Source organism: Tachypleus tridentatus, chromosome 2 (genome assembly GCF_004210375.1).
Source record: "Tachypleus tridentatus isolate NWPU-2018 chromosome 2, ASM421037v1, whole genome shotgun sequence".
Lineage (NCBI taxonomy): Eukaryota > Metazoa > Arthropoda > Merostomata > Xiphosura > Limulidae > Tachypleus > Tachypleus tridentatus.
Window position 1 is genome coordinate 14,476,909 of NC_134826.1, and position 20,972 is coordinate 14,497,880.

Below are 20,972 nucleotides of genomic sequence, written 5' to 3' on the forward strand. Positions count from 1 at the left end.
GAGTGCCTCGAGAAATCCACTTTCACTGGTAAAGTGCCCAATGTCCGGTTACTGAAAAGTAAGTATGGAGGCAAAGTGAAGGTTAGGATTTATTTAATACTTCGTTAAGTCTTTGGTTCTTTAAATGTTTAACAGAAGTTTACTAGTCTTCAGGTTTAAACAGGATTAATACGGTGAGGTTTATATGGACTACCTAGGTTATCTTTCGCGTTTTCTTATTTATAGCCTCAACTATACACACAAGCATGTGGTATTCTCAGGTAAATCTGATACCAACAAATAGGTAGTATGTTCGCAAAACAACATAATTTTAGAGACACCAAACGCCAGCTTGTTTATTTGATAATGAAAGTTTAAAGAAGTGTGTTAGTCTGTTTTCTTTTTTTAAACTTTTTATACAGATTCTATCAAAGAAATACAGCAACTGGAAACCAGAAAGCTTTAAACGTTTGTACATAGGCACTAAATGGTGATCGTAGCTAAGTTTTATTTACATTCAAGCTACAGCCTTCCCAGAAGGCCACACCTTACTCATGTCACCAGGTAACACTCTATCAAAGAGGGGGAAATTAAATGTTTTATACTTACCTCTCTCTATGTACAACATGCAAAATGTTGGAACAATGGAATTATTTAACGTACTGACCACATAAAGAATGTACACCTGTACTAGCTTTCACCAAAAGGAATGATTCTGTTTATCTCCTCCTATGTCCAGTGTCAAATGTTATGACAGTGCAATTATTTAGCATATTTGCCACATACAGAAGATACACCTGCACTAGCTCTGACCACAAGGATCTTTTCTTTGTCTGTACCTGCATATGTACAATGTGGCTGATGTTACAATAACAGAATTATATAGTGAACTGGCCACGTACAAGAGATATACACCTGAATTAGATATAAACATAAGAAACTTTCCTCTAACTCTGCATGTATAAAGTTCATATAACAAATAAATTATTTAGTGTATTGGTCACACAGAAGAACCTGCATTAACTTTGCCCATACAGAACATCCTGAAAACAAATTTAATGTAACTCAGAGCTACATATAATCTGTTCACCTAAAACCTTAAATTAGGCTGGGACAACATAAACTAAATGTTTTTTGTTTTTGAATTTTGGGCAAAGCTACACAAGTGTTATCTGTACTACCTGTCCCTAATTTAGCAGTGTAAGACTAGAGGGAAGGCAGTTAGTCACCACCAGCAACTGCTAACTCTTAGGCTAATCTTTTACCAATGAATAGTGGGATTGTCAATGAAATGCTGTATATGAAATAGTAGGGGATATATTCTTGCCATGTACTGTAAGCATATAGAATGCATTTAATAGGCAGCTATCAAAACTGTCCTATTGTTTTAATGTTGGTGCTCATCCATGGAACAGATACCTGCATGATTATATCACTAGAAACTCTAAACATTCAAAATAGCATGTCATAATGAAGAGAAAATACCATCCATATTATATTTATGAAGATATCAAAAAGTCAGATACTAAAAATTGGACTTTTCATTTTTAAACCTGAAACTTAATTCTTAATAGGGGCTGCAATTCCAATCCCATAAATTATGGGATTCCTCTGATCCTACTCATTCAACACATGCAGAAATTACTTAACTAAGATGCTTCTTTCTTAATTAAGCTGCTGGAGTTATTCAAATGATGCACTTTATGGGAGTGTGTTAGAGATTTGGAGTAAAATCCCAAAGGACACTTTGATTAAATATGTTGCAACAATGCCTGAAAGACTGTCTGTAGTTATTAAAGCAAAAGGGGGGACACAAAAAATTATTAAATGTTTGCTAAAATCAAGCACTTCCACAGAGTTTCTATTGTTCTAAATATGAATAATGATAAAATATTGATGTTTCACTTATAATTTACCTTCCTTTGTTCATTAACAGTAGCCTGAAATCTAATTTTTAAAACTCTTATCACTTTTACACAGTACTGTAAGTTACATAAAAAATGCAGTTTAAGTACATTTGATTAAGACAAAATATAATGTAAATAAATAAGATTTTGAATCCTGGGATTCAGAAAAACTTTCACACTGAAACCCCTACTTTTTTAGATATTATATTACACTGGGATTCAGAAAAACTTTTACACTGAAACCCCTACTTGTTTAGATATTATATTACACTGGAATTCAGAAAAACTTCCACATTGAAACCCCTACTTATTTAGATATTATATTACACTGGGATTCAGAAAACTTTCACATTGAAACCCCTAGATTTTTAGATACTATATTACACTGGGATTCAGAAATACTTTCATATTGAAACCCCTACTGTTTTAGATATATTACAATCTAAAGTTTTAGATATTAATTGGAAAAAGCAAAAGACGAGGTGAGATTTTTAATAAAATTAATGCATTCTTAATTTTGTACAAGACACAAAATGTGGAAAACTTTAACATCCTAAAAATCTCTTATTAGAGTTCATGCATTACCAATCAGTTTGTTTTTTCAATTTCATAAGTTTTTCATAGTTCGTATAGGTTTTACCCAAGCATACTTTTAGAATTGTTTTTCTTTTTGAAATGTGTGTACAGTACATCCAAGACATATTTAAAAGTTTTTGAATTTTGTAACACCTCTGCATAAAAAGTAAAATAATTAAGGTATAACGATCTTTCAGGTCATAATGCAGCTTTGTAATTTCAACTTAGTATGCACCCGACACAAACCAAAGGCATCTAGAAACTTTGGGCTATAACATTTGTTTTTGTTTAAAAGTGCAAAGCTTTGCAATGGACTACTTGCATTCTGTCCACCATAGAGAACTAAACTTTTGATTTTAGCACTGTAAGCCCATAAACTTACAATTGACCTAACTGAGGAGATTATAATATTTGTGTTACAAAACCATCAGTCTTTCCAAAAAAGAGAAAACTCTTATCTGTTGTTCTTAATTTTTATTGTTTTGAATAAATAAGATAAGGAAATCTAATTTGAATTAGAAATAAGCTGCTTAAAGTAAAAGTTACACATATTTTGTATTGGCACTTTCTAACATTTTGAAGTTGATGTATTTAGAAAGCAGGTTTCATAATGTTTGTCACAGTTCAACATTTTTTTACTTACATGAATTATTTTGAGAATATTAAAAATCAATTTTCTTTAAATAGTTGCCAGATTCCTTGCAATGTTTTTAATAAGCATTAAAATCAACAAGGTAGTTTAAAGTTATGAGTAATTTACAAGAATAAAATGAATTGCTTCTTTTAACAAGAGTAAGCTACATTTGATCTTTACAAGCCAGTCCATCATTTTTAAATTAACTTCTTACAAAAGATTTCATTTGTTAAAAACTCTCATACAACCAAGTTCATGTCAATGGAAGAAATATTCTGGTTTCAGAATTTTTTTTTTTTCTAAATTAAAATATTCCAAATTATTTCCTAGTTTTAAAACAGTTTATATCACACAATGATTAATTTTATATCATTATACTGATCTAACTGCAACATGTTTATTAGTAATTTGTTCTGAGAAGAAAAAACTTTAATAACCTTTTCTGTTTGAGCTTCTAGAAACGTTTAAATAAGTGTTTAAATACATTCATAGACTATTGGGGACATTTTGCTACCAGAAATTCTTGATACAAAATTAATATTCATCAGAAATATAATCATAATATTTTATTTTCTAAAGAGTAAAGAATTTTGATAAAAATAAGCCCACATTTATTTTACATTACAAAAAATATTCAGGATGTGTGTGACTTTACACTAGTAATACAGTTTTTGCTGCTATTCTGTAACAGTCTGAAAACAACTAGTGGGAGCTAGGCTATAATTTTACATGTGGCTTTACAAATGTTAACTGTAGTAAAGTCATAAGGCATCTGTATAGTTCTGAGTACAGAACTAAGTTTTGCAGTCCATTTTTCCTGAAGTTTTTTTTCCCAACTTACATTACATAAAATATGAAGACATATATTAGAAAGTCATAAGATCAAGATACAATTCATGCAGGTTCAACTATTATAGTTGAGACCTAGACAACCTAACACTTGAACTTTAGCATTTAAGTCACTTGCAAATTTTCAACTCAGGTCTCTTCTTTCTTGTGAAATACCATGTGAATAAAGAAAATATTAATTTCAAATAATATACAATATTTTTCTTTTATTATCTGCATATTATAAAAAGTATATTGGTGAAAAGTATAACAGAAGTTTGATAACTCCAGGTCTGTAACACAGCATAATCCTACACATATTCTGAAATAAACTGGCAGAACCACGTATGAAAGTTGAAAAATGCTACACATCTCACTGATCAAACTGTACAAAAGATGAAAAGTCAAAATTTATCCTTTTTTCACACAGTTAGTCATATCACATACTACAAAATGTGGTTACACCTGGATTCAAACATTTTAATATAAATGTGAATAAAAACGTAAAAAACTGCTACCGTGTTTCTCCGATAATAAGACCTACCCATAAAATAAGACCTAGTGTGATTTTTGGGGATAGTTTTAATATAAGCCCTACCCTTAAAATAAGCTCTAGTTAAGAGTGGCAGGAAGAGGAAAGAAATACAAAAAAATTAATTTATTAATTAGTTTAATAGTTAGTTAATTAGTTTGTTTAAGTATTAATCAGTTAGTTTAATAGTTTAATAATAGTTTATTTTAAATGGTTAGTTTAATAGTTTTACTTTGTAACTTCATTTTTTTAATATATCAAAATAAGACATCCCCCAAAAATAAGCCCTAGTGTCATATTTTGGAGTGAAAATTAATATAAGCCCTGTCTTATTTTCGGAGAAACACGGTATTTAACAAGTCACTAAATCATATACCAATAACAGCAGAGGAAATTGATTTCATTCTAAACAGATTTTGATGAAACCTTTACACAGGAACAACAGTATAACACAGAATGTAAACTATATTTCATCACATTATAGTACATCTGATGATCTGTATTACAATAAACACACCATATTCACACTATCACTCTACATTGATGAAAGTACTGAGGCACAGCATACTGTTTTTTGCATCCTTTCTTAAAACAATAAGGTGGTGATTTGTTCCCTAACAAAAAATAAATGCACACATTAAGCTTGGTTTTTAACTCCAAAGTAATAGGTATTATCCTTATGCCTATTTCATATGTATAATGGTTAGATTATATAGCTTCACTTCTTAGACCTGATGATTTGTGTAAAACAGATTCCACACATTTAATATTCAATATCTGGTTGGATATTATAGGCTTGAGAATGATAAAATCAATGTGGGGAGATGAGTTTGATGTAGTAGAGTTAGCAATTTCATTATATGCAATATTTATTTGTATCTGTTGAAATGTTAGAATAAAATAGTTAAATGTGACAAAATAATGCAAATTTCTGATGTCACACTGTAAACCAAAGGAAGCACCATCAGTCATACTTAACTTATTGCTATGTCAAGGTTTGTGCTGTAATTTAGATTTTATTACCTTTTTCTTTGGTACACATACTAAACTATTAAAACAGAAAAATAATTTATTGCTTATATATACATATATAATTTTACTAACCATACAGTTAAGGTCATCCACTGAAGTCTGAAGGTTCTTCTTCATCACTATCAAATTCAGCCACTTCATCCTTGACCCAACATCCAACCCAATCTTTTTTCCACCCTGACCTACAAGTTATTAAAATATTTCTTAATCATTTTGTCCATCTATAAAATGTAAGTGAACTTGTCCACTAATCTCTGTTTTACTTTATTTTACAAAGCAATACCTTATATTTTAGTCACTTACATAAACAATTCAGTACTAAAGTACTACATTTGTTTTTAACCCTACTAGTGTTACAAAAAAAACGGTAAATATTAAATGATATTGTTTACTTAATCATAAAGTAATTACTTAAACCATCTAAATTTAGAATCATTTCTGTCCTACAATATACTTTACCTATTTCTTATGTTTCATATAGTTTGTACACTACTTACAACTATATCTCACCCAACTTAGGTTAAATAAGCTTAGTTTCCTGCAGTTGGTTGTACAGAACTTAAGTGGTTTGGCCACGATCCAGAATAATATAATAAATCATAAATTTGACTATCAATAACAGTTTAGCTTTAGAGATTTTAAACAATATAAATTTTGTGCTAGTTGATCCATCTCATGTAGAAAGTTTTATTTGGAAATTAATTCTTCCTCCTATTTGTCAAGTCTAGTGAACATCCACTGTTTCTAGCAAAATACTTACTTATAGAACATCCATATCAGTTGCAAGTGTTATGTTTGCAGAAAATACAAAATTTGTGGATTTAGTCATCATGGGGTTCATGTTGATGTTAAAACAATCAGAAAAAATAGATTCTGTCCAAAAATGTTAGAATCTAATCACTAAAAAAACTGAAGCAGAAGAAGTAATAAAATAAGATACTTTGTTTTTCTCATTGTAAACACTTCAATTGTTTTAAATAATTCAACACCAACAAGTCATAAGAAACAGATGACAATTTATCGTAGTTTTCTGAGTGCAAATCAATGTCAAATGGAGCAGTCCTGAACAAAAGTAGCCTTTTCATCAGCACTAAAACATTTTGGGAATTTCACAGAATTGTTTGAAACAAACCAAATACTAAACTTATGCAAAACTTCATATGAGAAATTAATCTAACATATTTTCTCCTGTTTAAATCTGTTACCAAATTATGGTAGATTTTGTAAAATCAATTTTGAGATTCAATAGTAATTCATCAAGTGAGTTTCACTACTTATAGATCATCACAAATTTTAATACAAATATATATAGTATAATGAACTTCAAACGATAATAACACTAATACAGTAGTAATAAGGTGGAACTTTCCAAATTTGCCTCAAATACCAAACTTGTCTGCATATAGTCAAATCTATCAACACTTATAATATTATCATATATAACTTCTAATAACTAAGCTAACTCTCTACATACCATAAATAAAAAAGTAATCAAAAGATTACTTAAGATAATTTTAAGAAACAGACTTGAGATATGTAATATAAAATCAAGCAATGTCTAAAGACTAGAATTAACAAATTTCATTTATTCATCAGTTGAATGTCTCACTACTATGAATTATTTTAGTCACAAAACAAATTGCATTCAAAGGTTTTGCTAGGTTAGGAAACTCAGATTATTCCTAAACATATATACTGAGCTAGTAATGGGCAAAACTAACCTTCATAGGTGTCATTATTGTTAATAATAAACAATAAAAAACAAGCATACCATTCAAACTTACTTTAAAAATTGTGGTAAAAAACATAATATTCATTAAAGAAAAAACATTATCCATTTAGGTTGAAAGAGTAGAGTGGTTACATTCACGGACAGATTATATGGTAAGAATATGTGCATGTGTACAATCCAAATAAACAATATACATTATGTAAATAAAACAATCTACAGCATGTCATTGTATCATTTCAATAGTAGTTAAATGAGATGGAAAAACTAACTCGGAGTTTCAAGTAGTATTCAGTTTTTTTTACGTTTCTCCTCCAGAACAGGATTTGCAAGATTCATTTCTTCCATCTGTTTTGTTGATGGTGTTGAAGCATTTTCATCAGGTTTATTACTTTCTGCTTTGAATCTGTCCTTGAAGTTTGAGGTTCTTTCCATAGAGCCTGAACTGGTTGAACACAGTTGTTCCTGGACTGGTGTACCACTTTAGAAAAATCCCTTTTCTTTTGAAGGTTCTTCATGTAAGTTCTTACCAACAAATTCACAGATGGTCCATCTGAAGGTCTTTTAGGTTCTAACGTTATCACATGTTGCTGGAGTTGACTCATCAGCTGGCAAAGAACCTTTAGAAATGTCACAATAAAAAACAAGTTATTTTATAGCAGTCCCCCCAAAAAAACAGCATTGTTCTTATGTAGGACATGGTACTACTTTGTGATACAACTTTGATAAAAGATGAAACCAAAAATATCAAATCAGGTTTTCCACAGTTAAATACAGTGAAGAAACAACTGTCCAATGACACAAAAACTGAAGATATTTAAAATAAAATAAATCAAGAACCTGAAAAATTAATAATGCAATATTTTAATACATGTTAAAAAATATCATTTGTATCAAGTTTGAATTTCTTACATTATAAAGCATTGTTTTAATTAATGATTTTAAATTCATCTTTAAAAAAGTTCTCATCCAAACAGTTGAAAAAAGTAAATAAGATGGCAAAACATAAAAAAAAACTGTCTTGTTATTTCTTACTAAATACACTAAGAACTTTTGAATACACATACATAAAACTTTTGACTAAACACACTAAACATTCCTCATTAAAGACATTAAACTTCCAACTACATTGTTTTAAGTAGATCCAAGTTCAATTTTGTTAAGACTTGATTTTTCCATTTGTATTCTTAAAACTTAATTTCCTAAATTTTAAGTGTTGTTTCTTGTCAATGAGAAAAAAAACCCAATTCATAAGACCTGAAGAATTCAGCATGGAGCTCAAAACATACCAAACTAGAGGATCTTTCAGCAAAGGACATACACCTTCACCATGCAGTGTTGATCATACATGGCTCTCAAAAAAATTTAAAAATGTGTCTGTATGTCTGTCATTATCAATGGATGCAGACTATTTTAGCAGAACAATGAGGAATAATATTCGATGGATGTATCCACCAATCTCATCAAAATCACAATTTTTGACTGAGTTATGGAGTAAAATGTTTTTTTATGACCTTGACCCTCCAAAAAACTAACCACTTCTAAGTTGGGTCATACTTGAAATGTGTTCCAACTTTCCTTCAAATGCATTCATTTTAGAGAAATTCTGCTGACAAACATGCATACAGTGGTGAAAACAATCTTCATTCATCTTCAGTAGCAGATGTAACAAAAAGCAGAAGCAGTCCACAAGAACCATCCTCAATTCAATTTACACAAAAAAATACTGGTCAAAACGTCGTTCGCTCTTCTATGTAAAATATTTTCTCAACCCAAAATATATTTTTGCATATATATTTCTACAAGTGGGTTTTCTTGACATCACTAATCAGCACTGCTGAGAGCTTACTCCTATGTACAGCCATAAAGAAACTAGTGGAAAACACATTGTCTCCACATTAATTTGCTCATGATTTCTATCCATGCTGTACTTTGTACTTAGGAAAAACTAAGAGTTAGATAATGAACACAGAAGAACTCAAGCAAGATGTCACAAGATTGATAAAATTCTATCTTGAGCAGCTGTCTATAAAATAAATTAGGTGACAAGTTATCATTTGTAATACTGAAATAATTAATCCATTCAATAACACAGGAATGAAAAGTAAAAGTTAAATACTTCAGTCTATTAACCAATGCAGATAATTGATTGTATTAATATGACTTTAAATATCCAAATCAGCAACTTACATCATAACCACAGATGATATATACATACAACAGTTGCAATGGACCACCACATATCAGAACTAAATTTTAACATTGGCATTTCAAAAGTAGTTCGATGCTACAAAAAAAATTAATTGATTTGGCAAGGGTATATAATAGATCTTACTACTGCAAAATATTCATATTATAAATGTATCAAGGTTTGGCACTTATTAAAATGTCCAAAATGTGGGATGTCCTTTGCAGTTAATTAACAGCATTTAAAGAAAGTAAATAAAGATCAACTTCAGAAACTGTTACCATTCAGAAAGCAAGCTGTAACATATTGTATCTCGGCCATGGTAAGACAAGTGTAATGTCATATAACAAGTGGAAATTCATAAACAAGATAATCAGTGGTAATAATTTGCATGTCCAAAGCAATAGCATGTAACATAATCAAGAAGCAGCAAGGTATGGGTTTACAAAAGCAAGATTTCCAGTCTTATCTCATGTTTAACCACTGCAGAAGATGTAGCATATGGACTATGATACTGGATTATTGGTAAGAATCAAAGTCATCAGACAAAGCATTATTGGACATGGTGACATTCTAAATTTCTTTAAATATAACTCACACAAACAATTTAAGTGTAACAATGAAAAGTGTTGAATTTAAGTTCATATTTTATTAATTAACTACATTTCTTAATAAGTATCCTCAAATACTACTCAAAATATAGTGTTTAATTAGTTTGGCAACATAAAAAAATTTATATACTTTTAGTTTTTCGTATATTTAAGTGTATTCCTATATTTAATAAGCAATTTGCAACATATTGCCCAATTAAATTAGCATTTAACTATTCCCATACAACTGCATGTGAAATATTCATTTTTTTCCTTCAACTAAGAATATACAAAATAAATTCACTGTTCAACCTTCTATAACTTTTTGTTTGTTGTTTTAATACACTTGTAAGATTAAGTGCTTCATTTTGACACTGATTTAAGTATTAATATGCAGGATACACACTGTATTCAACAATGGATAGGACAGTATACACACATAAATACACATGTACCTAATTTCAGAAGTTACAAACCACAAACTGAGAAAGTTACTTACTAGGCTCTTTGTTCTTGCTCTCAATAGAGATCTTGAGCTTTCTTTGACAGCTGCTGTAAGGTTTTTTCTTAGCATACACACATAAATACACATGTACCTAATTTCAGAAGTTACAAACCACAAACTGAGAAAGTTACTTACTAGGCTCTTTGTTCTTGCTCTCAATAGAGATCTTGAGCTTTCTTTGACAGCTGCTGTAAGGTTTTTTCTTTAATAATTTATGGTAGGATGATTTTTCCTTCACCTTCTAAGTAAAAAATAAAAAGCATTACATATTGAAAAACATGTCTATAAGTAATATAATATAAAATAAATTGTTGAAATCTATATATATGCTCACTTAACACTATCTCTAGACCTAATACAACTATTCTAAATCATGAAAATTAAATGATAATGGTTTAAAAGTTATAAATAGCACAGCTGACAAAGAAAACAACTGTACACAATACTGTTTATAACTTTTAAACCATTATCATTCTAACTTTCAGTGATAAAATAAAACATTTACACAGTAATCTATATATATAAAATCTTGAACCTCACAGTTGTCTCATACATTCCACATTTCAACACATAACTTCTGATGTCATAATGATGACAAACTAATACACCAAAAATGTAAAATTAGCAAAAATGGCCATAAGCCTCAAGTTCTCATCTTCATACAATACATTACTGAATAAATGTTTTATTACATTTTGAGACCAAAATGTTCTCATGTTAGTTTGTTTTTATCTTCTACTATTAAACATTTTTCTCTTCACAATTAGTGTTTAAGAAAGGAAAGATAACAGAACAGATTAACTAAGCATTATTGAACTCATAAAATCATTAATTAAATGTCCCTTTACAGCCTGTAACCACGGTACTTCTACCAGCCAAAGTATTAGAATAGATAAAGGAAAACAACATTTCATAGTATCTTGAGAAGCATAATGAATTAAATTTATATTTGATAAACTGAATTTAAATTCACTTAAACAGTAACTGAATTATCCCATAAAACCACAATCAGAAATTGTCATGAATTCAAGTAGGTTTTAAACAAAAGTTAACATTTTCTGACACCGAAAATGTACTTCTGATAAGTACCTACCACCTCTCACTCAAAGCTCCCTCAACCTTGAGTTGCTTTCTGAGAACTGCTCAAATTCTTTTCCACAGTGCACCAGTCATTTACACCCCTTCATTTTTGCATAATTACAACAGCATGTGCTGATTGTGTCCTTACCTTCCAACAAACATACCAAGTACACTTTCAATAAATGGCAAGTACAAGCAAAAAACAGCAGTAATCCAGTGGGAAGGAAGAGCAAGAAGTGGGTGAGAGGAAGGAAAGTACTTAACACATTCACAATTTTATCCAAAACTAGAATCTCGTATCACAACGGTGGAGGTGCAAAAATAATTGCCTTGAAAGAAAAGGTATGCCACAATTATAAAAGACACACCTGTGATGTATAGCACTTCTTTAGAACAAGTATGCTTTTTGCCCATTAATGAACAAATAAGACATTTAGGGCAGAACTTAAGAGACAGGCACAATGTCATGTAATCTGATTCCACCAGTGGACAACAGACAGTACATCAGATATTCAGATATGTAACAAGTGCGAGTACATGACACAATTACAGTTGGATAGGCAAAAAAACATCCTGGGAAGTGTCTTGAGATAAGTCAGATTATACGAAATCTGGTCCATCCAGTCAAAAAACAACTGTGGAAACATCTTGCATAAGATTATAAAATCAACAAGTGTGGTTTGCCTGGGCAAAAAACATCCAGGGTAAACACTTGGTATCCATCAAATTATGTCAAGTGTGGTCCATCCAGGCAGCACACTTCCAGTGTAAGTGCCTTGATAGTATTTTGCTTATATATTGTATATAACAGATTGTGCAATTCACAAGTGCAGTCAGCATGTCCAAAAACATCTGAAGGAAATGCCTTGAGAAATTACTGAGTATGTCACGTGCAGTCCATCTGGGCAGAAAAAAATCCAGTGGAACATCTTTGCATAAAAGAAAAATTATTTAGTGAACAAGTGCATTCTACTCAGGTAAAAAACATCTACGAGAGGCACCTTGGATTCAGCATATGGTATAATATGAAACATAACAACATAGAGTTGCACGTGTGACTATGATGTACAGGAAAGAGAGTGATGAAAGTACTGGGAATATGAAAGTCCACATACGAACCTGAATGATCTCTTCCAAAAGAGAGGCTGCAAGCAGCTAAAAACATAGTTAGATGGCAAATTTGGTGTGAAGAAACAAGATAGAGAGGGTGGCCATCCATGGGTGTGTCAGAATATGCCAGTTATATGAGTTGACAAACCCACCCAGTGGAGCACAATAGATAGAAAGATCATGGAATACAGAGGAAGAATTCATTGGAACAAGAAAGGAGGCAGCACAAGCCATATAACATAGCATGTAACAAAAGTAGACAATCCAGATCCAAGTGAAAGAATAGATAGGAAAAGGAAGTGAAAGCAATAGGAGAACAGGTCAAACAACTTTCCCATGCAACTCATGTCCTGATCTAGAGTGGATAACACATGAGAAATGGTTAAGAACACAGGAAAAATAAATAGCATAAATATCAGAAAAAAATAACCAGAAAAGAGAAGGTATTCTGAAAGTGGAAGAAAGGAAGGTGTTTGCAGGGTGGCCCTAAAAAGAACAACAGTTAAAACAGACAAACCCTGAACAAACAACCAGATGAAGAAGTGGGACAGGTGAGGAACAGAAGAACATGAAGGCCAGAAGCTATGGCCAACAGACCAAGGTCTCTGGTACACAGACGAGGAGGATGGGTGAAAGGCACAGGCAAGGAGAGATCCTAAGTTGAAGAACAGGACTGGACAAAAGTCACACATGAAACTGGAGTGTTGTATGTTTGGATGAAAAATATCTTATCATGACTGTCAGAAGAGTACTCTGGACAGAGATAAGAGCAGGGATTGTAGCCCCAGTAAGAGCAAAGGGTTGATTGGTTTGGCATTTTATGGTGCAAAGCAAGTAGGTTATCTACACCAAACATCCAATAAAAAGTTAAAATTAAAGTAAAATTATTAAAATTCGTAAAAAGGAATCACAGTAAAACAAAACAAAGTTTAATTTTTGAAATAAAAACTTAAATAGCACTAAATTCAATTTTTACATCTAGTTTACAGTAGAAAGAAAGAAAGTATAGTAATACATGTTTTAAAGGACTTTCTGTTGCATAATTTTTAATTCTCATAACTCGCCAGGATGAATAACAGGCAAGTTCAAACATCAGTGTAAGTCACCTGAAGTTGGCCTTTCCAGTCCTGGTTTCAAATTATTTGATGTCACAGCCTTTTGCAGAAAGTAAAGTAATACAAGTTTTAAAAGTCTTTTTGTAGCACAATTTAAATTTTTATAACTCACCAGGATGACCATCAGGTAAGTTAAAATATCAGCGTCAGTCATCACCTAAGTTGGCCTTTCCAGTCCAGGTTTCGGGTTATTTGACGTCATGGCTATTTTCTAATTTCACATCAAACTAGTTGTACTTTAATTTGTAAACAGGAATCATTAAAAAAAGGTCTAGTTGATGAATTAAAAACTTAAATAGTATTATAAAGATCAATGGCTTTTAAAAAACTAAAAACATTTGTTAGATGGACAGTGTCACCATCACCAATGACACTGTCCAACATTATGCATAAACCTTGAGACAAAACATCTCTAAAATGGTGTCATCATTGAGAGTCGTAATGATGGTAAGACAGTAAAATGTAGCTTGTTGTGGCCTGAGTGTCACACAGACAACACATCAATGTATCAGTCCTAGATAAAACAAAACTGTAACCAATATGTAGTCTAGTTATAACAACTTTCTCTTTCTGATCCTTACTGGATAGAAGTAGATGTTAAAGAAAAATAGGCCACTTGGTTTTGAATATCAGCAAGAACAGTATGAGAACTAACAAAGTGATTCCAGGGCCAGTATATAAAATTGGGGGGGGGGGTATAAATAGTGCAGATTGAGTACTGTTTAGCCTCTACGTGATCCAGGGCAAGAGAAATGGCATACAGTTCAGCAGTGAATACAAAAGCTGTAGAAGGGATTCTGCATGCAATCACCAAACCACAACAAACCATGGCAGAGCCCACACAGTCACCTGATTTTGAACCATCCATGTAAATGGGAATAGAAGGATAGTTTGAAAGATGTGCAGCAAATAAAAAATGGTACTTCCAATTAGGAGTATCTGTTTTTCTCAGATGACTTAAAGATAGATCACAATTGGGGACTGTAAGAAGCCATGGTAGGATGGGTTGACCAGTGGATACAGTAATGTTATCCAAGGACAGACCAAATTCAAAATTGGATATGAAGGCCAAAAGGAGCAATAACAGACCATCTGTTCTGAAAAAGGAAAACACCACTCCAGGTGGGATGCTTTGGTAAGGAACAAAGTTTTGAAGCATATAATAAGGACAGTTGCAAATGACAGAGGTGCAAAGAATGTTCATGAGACCCTATGTGTAGGCTCTGAACTGGGGAAATGCAGAAAGCCCCAGTGCAGAGCCAAAGTCCTTGATAATTAATAAGGTCCAGCATCGTTTAGGCCAATGATCTGGCAGAGCCATAGACCAGTGATCCATAATTGATTTTCGATCAATAAGAGCACGATATATCTTTAGCACAGAAAGTCGATCTGCTCCCAAAGTGGTAAAAGAGAGAACACAGAGGATGTTCAGTGCTCTTGTACATTTGACCCATAGCTGTTTGATATGTGTTATAAAGGTCAGCTTACGATCAAAGATAAGCCCCAAGAACTTTGTCTCAGGGACCACAGGCAGCACAACTTCAGTGATACGGAGTTCAGGATCAGGGTGAATACTCCGTTAGCAGCAAAAGCGCATGTAAACAGTTTCAGAGAGAGAAAGAAGTTAAAGCCATTTGCTGCAGTCCACTTGAGTAAAGATAGAGGACAGTCTGTAGGTGCCTCTAAATATACCTCATGTTCGACGACTGACATGAGATGTGGCAGTTGTCAACATAGAGCCCATTTGCAACAGTGAGAGGGAGTTATTCAGTGATGGCATTAATTTCAATACTGAAAAGTGTGACACTCAGAACACAGCCCTAAGGATCTCCAAGTTCCTGTAGAAAAGAACAGGAAAGTGTCAAACCCACACAGACTTGGAATCTCCTGTTCATTAAAAAACTTAATAAAAATGGGCAAATGGCCACATAATCCATATATATGGAGGTCTCACAAAATGCCATACCTCCATCTTGTATCATAAGCCTTCTCAATGTCAAAGAATATTGATACACGATATTGTCTTTGAGAAAGGCTTCTCTGATTGACTTTTGATGTTGAATCAGATGGTCCATGGTGAAGCGCTGTGGTCAGAACCCACACTGGGTGGGTGAAACGAGGTTGTTTGATTCGAAAAACCAGACAAGACGAGCATTAACCATCCTCTCTAAGGTCTCACAAAGACAGCTTGTCAAAGCAATTGGATGGTAGTTTGAAAAAATCTTGGGACCCTTCCCAGACTTAGAGAAAGGTACGACAATAGCCTGGTGCCAGGCATCAGGAAAAACATTCTCCTGCCAGATCCTGTTAGAAACAATAAAAAAGAATAGCAAAAAAAGCAGTGGATAGATGGCACAGCATGTCATAGTGTATATCATCAGGTCCAACCAATGTACTGCTAGACCAATGGAGGGACAGTTTGAGTTCTACCAGTGTAAAAGGATGATTATAGTCATAGAGACAATCAGCTCGAAAGGAAAGATGTGATTGATCTGCCTGAGTATTGATGACTAAGAAGGTAGATGAAAAAGCAGAAGTACTAGATTCCCAGCAAGAGCTTTCACCTAGGGTATCAGCAATGCTCCGAGTATCAGCTACTTCCTGGCCATCAGAGAGCAAGACTGAGAGGGGGACAGAATTATATTGCCCACTGACCTTTCGAATCTTGTCTCACGTGACTTTGGAACTGGTAGTAGAAGATATGCTGGTTGTGAACTTAATCCAAGATTCCTTCTGGCTTTAACATCTTACCCACCGAGTATGTGCATGGGCCCGCTGGAAAGTGATGAGGTTCGAGAGTGTGTCCCAGGCCCGTTTTTAAGCCTTCCGTGCCATGAAGCAGGCAGGATTCCACCATGGACGAGGATATATTATAAAACATGTAGAGGTTTTAAGAATACACTGAGCAGCTGCTTGTATAATACAGTCAGTTACTGCTGCCACACAGTCGTCTATTGATGGCTTACAAATGATGGCAGGATCAAGTTCAGCGAGAGCAGTGAAAGACAGCTAGTTTGTCTGATCCTGCTTCCACCTGGGCATGCAGGTTGGGTGGCATTAACCATGGCCAATCTTTCTTAAAATTATAGGGAAAATGATCACTGTCTCGTGGATTGTTGTCAACCCTCCATGAAAAAAAATGGTAGAATAGTAGGGGAGCAAATTGAGAGAATTAATAGCAGTAAAGGACAGACTAGGTGCATGGAAATAAGTAGAAAAAACCACTGTTGAAAAGAGAAAGATTGTGATCAGAGAGTAAGTTTCATGGAGCAACCCATACTCAATAACCAACTACCCCAGAGGGGATGATGTCCATAAAAGTCCCCAGGATGAAAGAGAGAGATGGCAACTGTTCAATGAGAGCATCAAGGTCTGATTGATCATGCTCTTCCAGGTGATGGGTAGAGAGATGGTATGACCCAAGGAAACACGGATGACTACAGCCTCCAAGAATGTGTTGAGTGACAAAAGACAGGATGGGCACATACTGATCAACCAACAGTGCCACCCTCCATGCACTTGTCCATCACACAGCCTATCATTTCTGTACAAAGAAAACCGCAGAAAGCTGACTGTATCGGCAGGGTTTCACAAATGTTTCTTGTAATGTTTCTAGGATGGCAGAAAGCAATCAGTGTTTTGATGTCATCCAAATTAGAATGTAAATCTGGACAGTTCCATTGTATCAGGGTGGCCATTTTATTTACATGTAGGCAAATTGGGTGGAGAACCCTTCTGTTTATGACCACAACTTTATTCCTTACTGTCCTTATTCGAGGGAGGACTATCGACCTCCATGAATCCTGCCCTGGGTGGATTGGGCAGGTCTTTGCTGTTAAAAGAGGATTCCAGTGACTGAGGATGTGAATGAATGATTGTTTTGCATCTTGGGATGGGAGAAGAAGATGTATCCAAGGAAATGCCTGTACCTGGAACCAAAAGATGTGAATCTTGGGGTTTGTTAGAATGTAAGGGACAGAGATGGATGTTGAAGATGATTCATCTTTTTTTTAACCATGGAGGTCAAAAGACTTTTCATTTGTTCAAAGAATGATTATTTGGAGGCACAGAGAGATATGTCGGCTTGTGGAACGAAGTGCAGGTACAGCATACATCTGAGATGAAGTGGTGGACAGCAATTTTCAAGCCTCAGGATAAGTAATGTTATGAATCATTTTCAAATGCTGCACCTCTTTTCTTCCAAAAATTTAAAGCAAGAATGAAAGTAGGATGGATGAAAGCTATTGCAATTGATGCAATGAGGGTCTATTTCACACTCATAGGCATCATGCTCCTTGCCACTGCAATGAGCACACGCCAAGAAACCACGACATGACATTTTCGAAAGACCGAACTGCTGGCACTGGAAACATCGGAGAGGGTTTGGAATGTATGGCCATACACTGCATTTAAAATAACCTGCTTTGATGGTGGCAGGTGGACGCGGTGACGTAAATGTGAGACCGAGGACATTGTTCGGCATCATAATTACCTCTTTGCAATTGGATATAATACCACTGCAGAACCTCCTTGGGTGGAGAAACCAGTGAGAATTTCTGTCTCTGGGATGTTCTTCAAATCCCTCTCAACAATAACTCCTTGTGATGAATTCAAAGTAGCATGAGGTGTAACCTCAATAGGTATATCCCCAATTGCCTTTTAATGCAAGAGGAGTTCACTGTGTTGAGATGTGGATGTTTCAATCAATATGTCACCAGATCAAGCTTCTTTACTGACTTTGGAGATCCAGCAAGTCCCTCTAGTCCCTTCTGAATGAAAAGGGAGACATATGCCCTAAAGGTTTGTCTGAAAGTGAATGCAATATTAGAAAATGAGGTGCAACAGGTGGTACAGAGATGATGAGGATTGCTGCTCAGGAATCTTCAAGACATGGTTGTTTACCTAGAGACCCAGCCAATTGACTCAAGGGGCCACCCATCTACAGGAATTCAAGGCTAAAGTGGTGTTGGGGTTGAACCCCTCAACCACCAGGATTCTCTTCTCCCCTTCACAGGTTGCCACACAAGGCAAACACATGGGTGAATGTTTAGATCCCAGAGTAGGTAAACTGAAAGAACAGAACCTTCCCTAGGAGATCCCCTCCCATGTATGGGAATCCACACCGAGGGCAACCACAACAGACAGAAGGGCTTTTATCATCTTGACCCTTCTTATGTATTGGAATAAGGTTAAAAGCACGATGTAAACACACAAATTTTAGTCTAAATTCACAACAGAAAGAGCTTTTCTAAAGATGTTCACAGGCATTATAACAATTTGCAAATGTACAGAAAACCAAGTAGAATATACACTCTTGTTACATAACAACAATCAAGTCTTGAGGGATGAAAAAGCATTTATTGAATACTTAAATTTTTTAATTTCTATGTGCTATTATTAGGTAATTTTATTTTAAAAGGAAAGATGGATAAAAAAATATTCTTCTACCCTCTCTCCAGAAAGTTTTGTTGAGCCTGTTTCTATAAATGCTTCATGTTCTTTTTTCTGTTTGAGCAAAACAAACTCATGCTGTTGAGCAAGATACCTAGTTAAGTCTAAGAAAAAAATAACAGAAAAAGTAATCAGTTCTTTTAACTGATATACTATAAATCACAAAGTAACAATGAATTTAAACAAAGTACTATTTGCTGAGTTAGACACTATGATGTTTATTTCACATCATGCAAAGCACACGTTTTAATGATTATTTTCATGGCCACTAGTGGTCACTATCAACCACTCAATGAACACTGGTTGACTGTGTATGACAATTAACACAATACAGTAAAATACTTGGATTGTGTATTAAAAAAATAGAGTACAGATAAAATTGCATTGGAAATACAGTAGGCCTTTATATGTGCACTTATACAATGATGTGCTACCACAAGGTTTCTAAATGACATAAAACATCTAATTTACATAAATAGCATTAGTATGAAATATCTTGTAGACAATAACACATTTATAATTAAATAACACTCTTTTGAAGTTAAAAGACTATTTTTATACACAAATCTCCAGCAAACTATCTTAACCAACTTACTGTTTAAGTGCTTCTTTCCTTTTCTATGTAAGGACAAAGTTTCAATGGTATCAAAAATAGGACGATAGGAGCACACAGTACAAGTGTATCTAAATAAAGGAAGATTTTTTTTCCACAATGAACAAAATATTTATATTTTTAATATATACATAAATTTAATGTTTTAGTGATCTTTCTTAATTATGCATTTTATAACTCAAATATCTGTATGTCCACATGAACAAGAACACCAATATCAAAAAGATCTTTCTATAAAAAAATAACAATTCTAACACAACTGGACTAGATAAAAATTCTTTCTTAAATATTTCCTTACAGCTTCAGATTTTATGTGGTAGGTGCAATAGTTCATTAAAAACCAAACTTCAGAAATTAAAGTGCAATGATGGAAGGCCATTCAGGCCACTAAGTCATCCCTCATTTTATCTACCTTGAAATGAATACTTCTATTTTAATTTGAAAACAGATGTTAACTTTCACTGATGTGTAAAAAAATGTATAACTAGCAGTAAGTTCACTTATTTAAATCCAATATAAAATGCTTTATCAGCATATTTTTGTCTTCAGATAAAGCTTGTAGTCAGTAAAAATAACAATGCCCCTTCATTCTAAGCTACAGATTGGATATGAAATGATCACACTAACAAATTCAGTAAAAACATAATGCTAACTTTTGTCATTATATATCTAATCAAATAATTGCATAACTGGCAATATTTTGATGTTCATAACTGCACCTGAGATTCAACAATTAAAAGTTCCAAATTATTTTTAGGTAAATAATAGAAACTTGTAGCTACAAATTTATTAATTAAACTCTCACCAACCTGCCATTCTTGAGAAGTAAAGCCTCATCTTCAGGAATGTGACCAACAAGCAAGTCACTCATGCACTTACGCTGAAAAGTTGAAGGTAGTGGTATGTGAATTATTGAACAGTGAAAATTTACTGCTTTATATTGTGGTTTACAGAAAGTAATATTCTAAAGGTTATCTATACAGACCTGGAAAATAACAAAAATATTTACATCTTTATAAGTAGTGACAACTTTGCTGTTATTCCTTTAATTTTGTGTAAAAAATAGGGTGATTGTTGAGAGTATATAAAAGAAAGCAAAACAG

The 20,972-nt window shown here is 33.4% G+C and overlaps 1 protein-coding gene across 1 annotated transcript; it reads right to left on the reverse strand.

Annotated features, from left to right (window-relative positions):
* Positions 1-7,647: 7,647 nt before the first annotated feature.
* Positions 7,648-20,740, reverse strand: LOC143243944 (sodium channel modifier 1-like). The gene is made up of 5 exons (XM_076487795.1): positions 20,679-20,740; positions 19,852-19,940; positions 19,254-19,360; positions 10,636-10,741; positions 7,648-7,837 (listed from the first exon to the last, which is right to left on the reverse strand). Exons 1-5 carry the CDS (start codon positions 20,738-20,740, stop codon positions 7,782-7,784), a joined length of 420 nt encoding a protein of 139 aa, XP_076343910.1. The 3' UTR covers positions 7,648-7,781.
* Positions 20,741-20,972: the final 232 nt, after the last annotated feature.

Bases quoted from the DNA above. Each gene is read 5' to 3' on its own strand.
- LOC143243944 (XM_076487795.1), bottom strand. From the start codon at position 20,740: ATGAGTGACTTGCTTGTTGGTCACATTCCTGAAGATGAGGCTTTACTT. The intron at 19,361-19,851 runs GTAAGTTGGTTA...TTTTTTTCTTAG, and splicing joins AGGAAAGAAGCACTTAAACA to ACTTAACTAGGTATCTTGCT. The intron at 10,742-19,253 runs GTAGAAGAATAT...TTTTTTACTTAG, and splicing joins CAAAACTTTCTGGAGAGAGG to AAGGTGAAGGAAAAATCATC.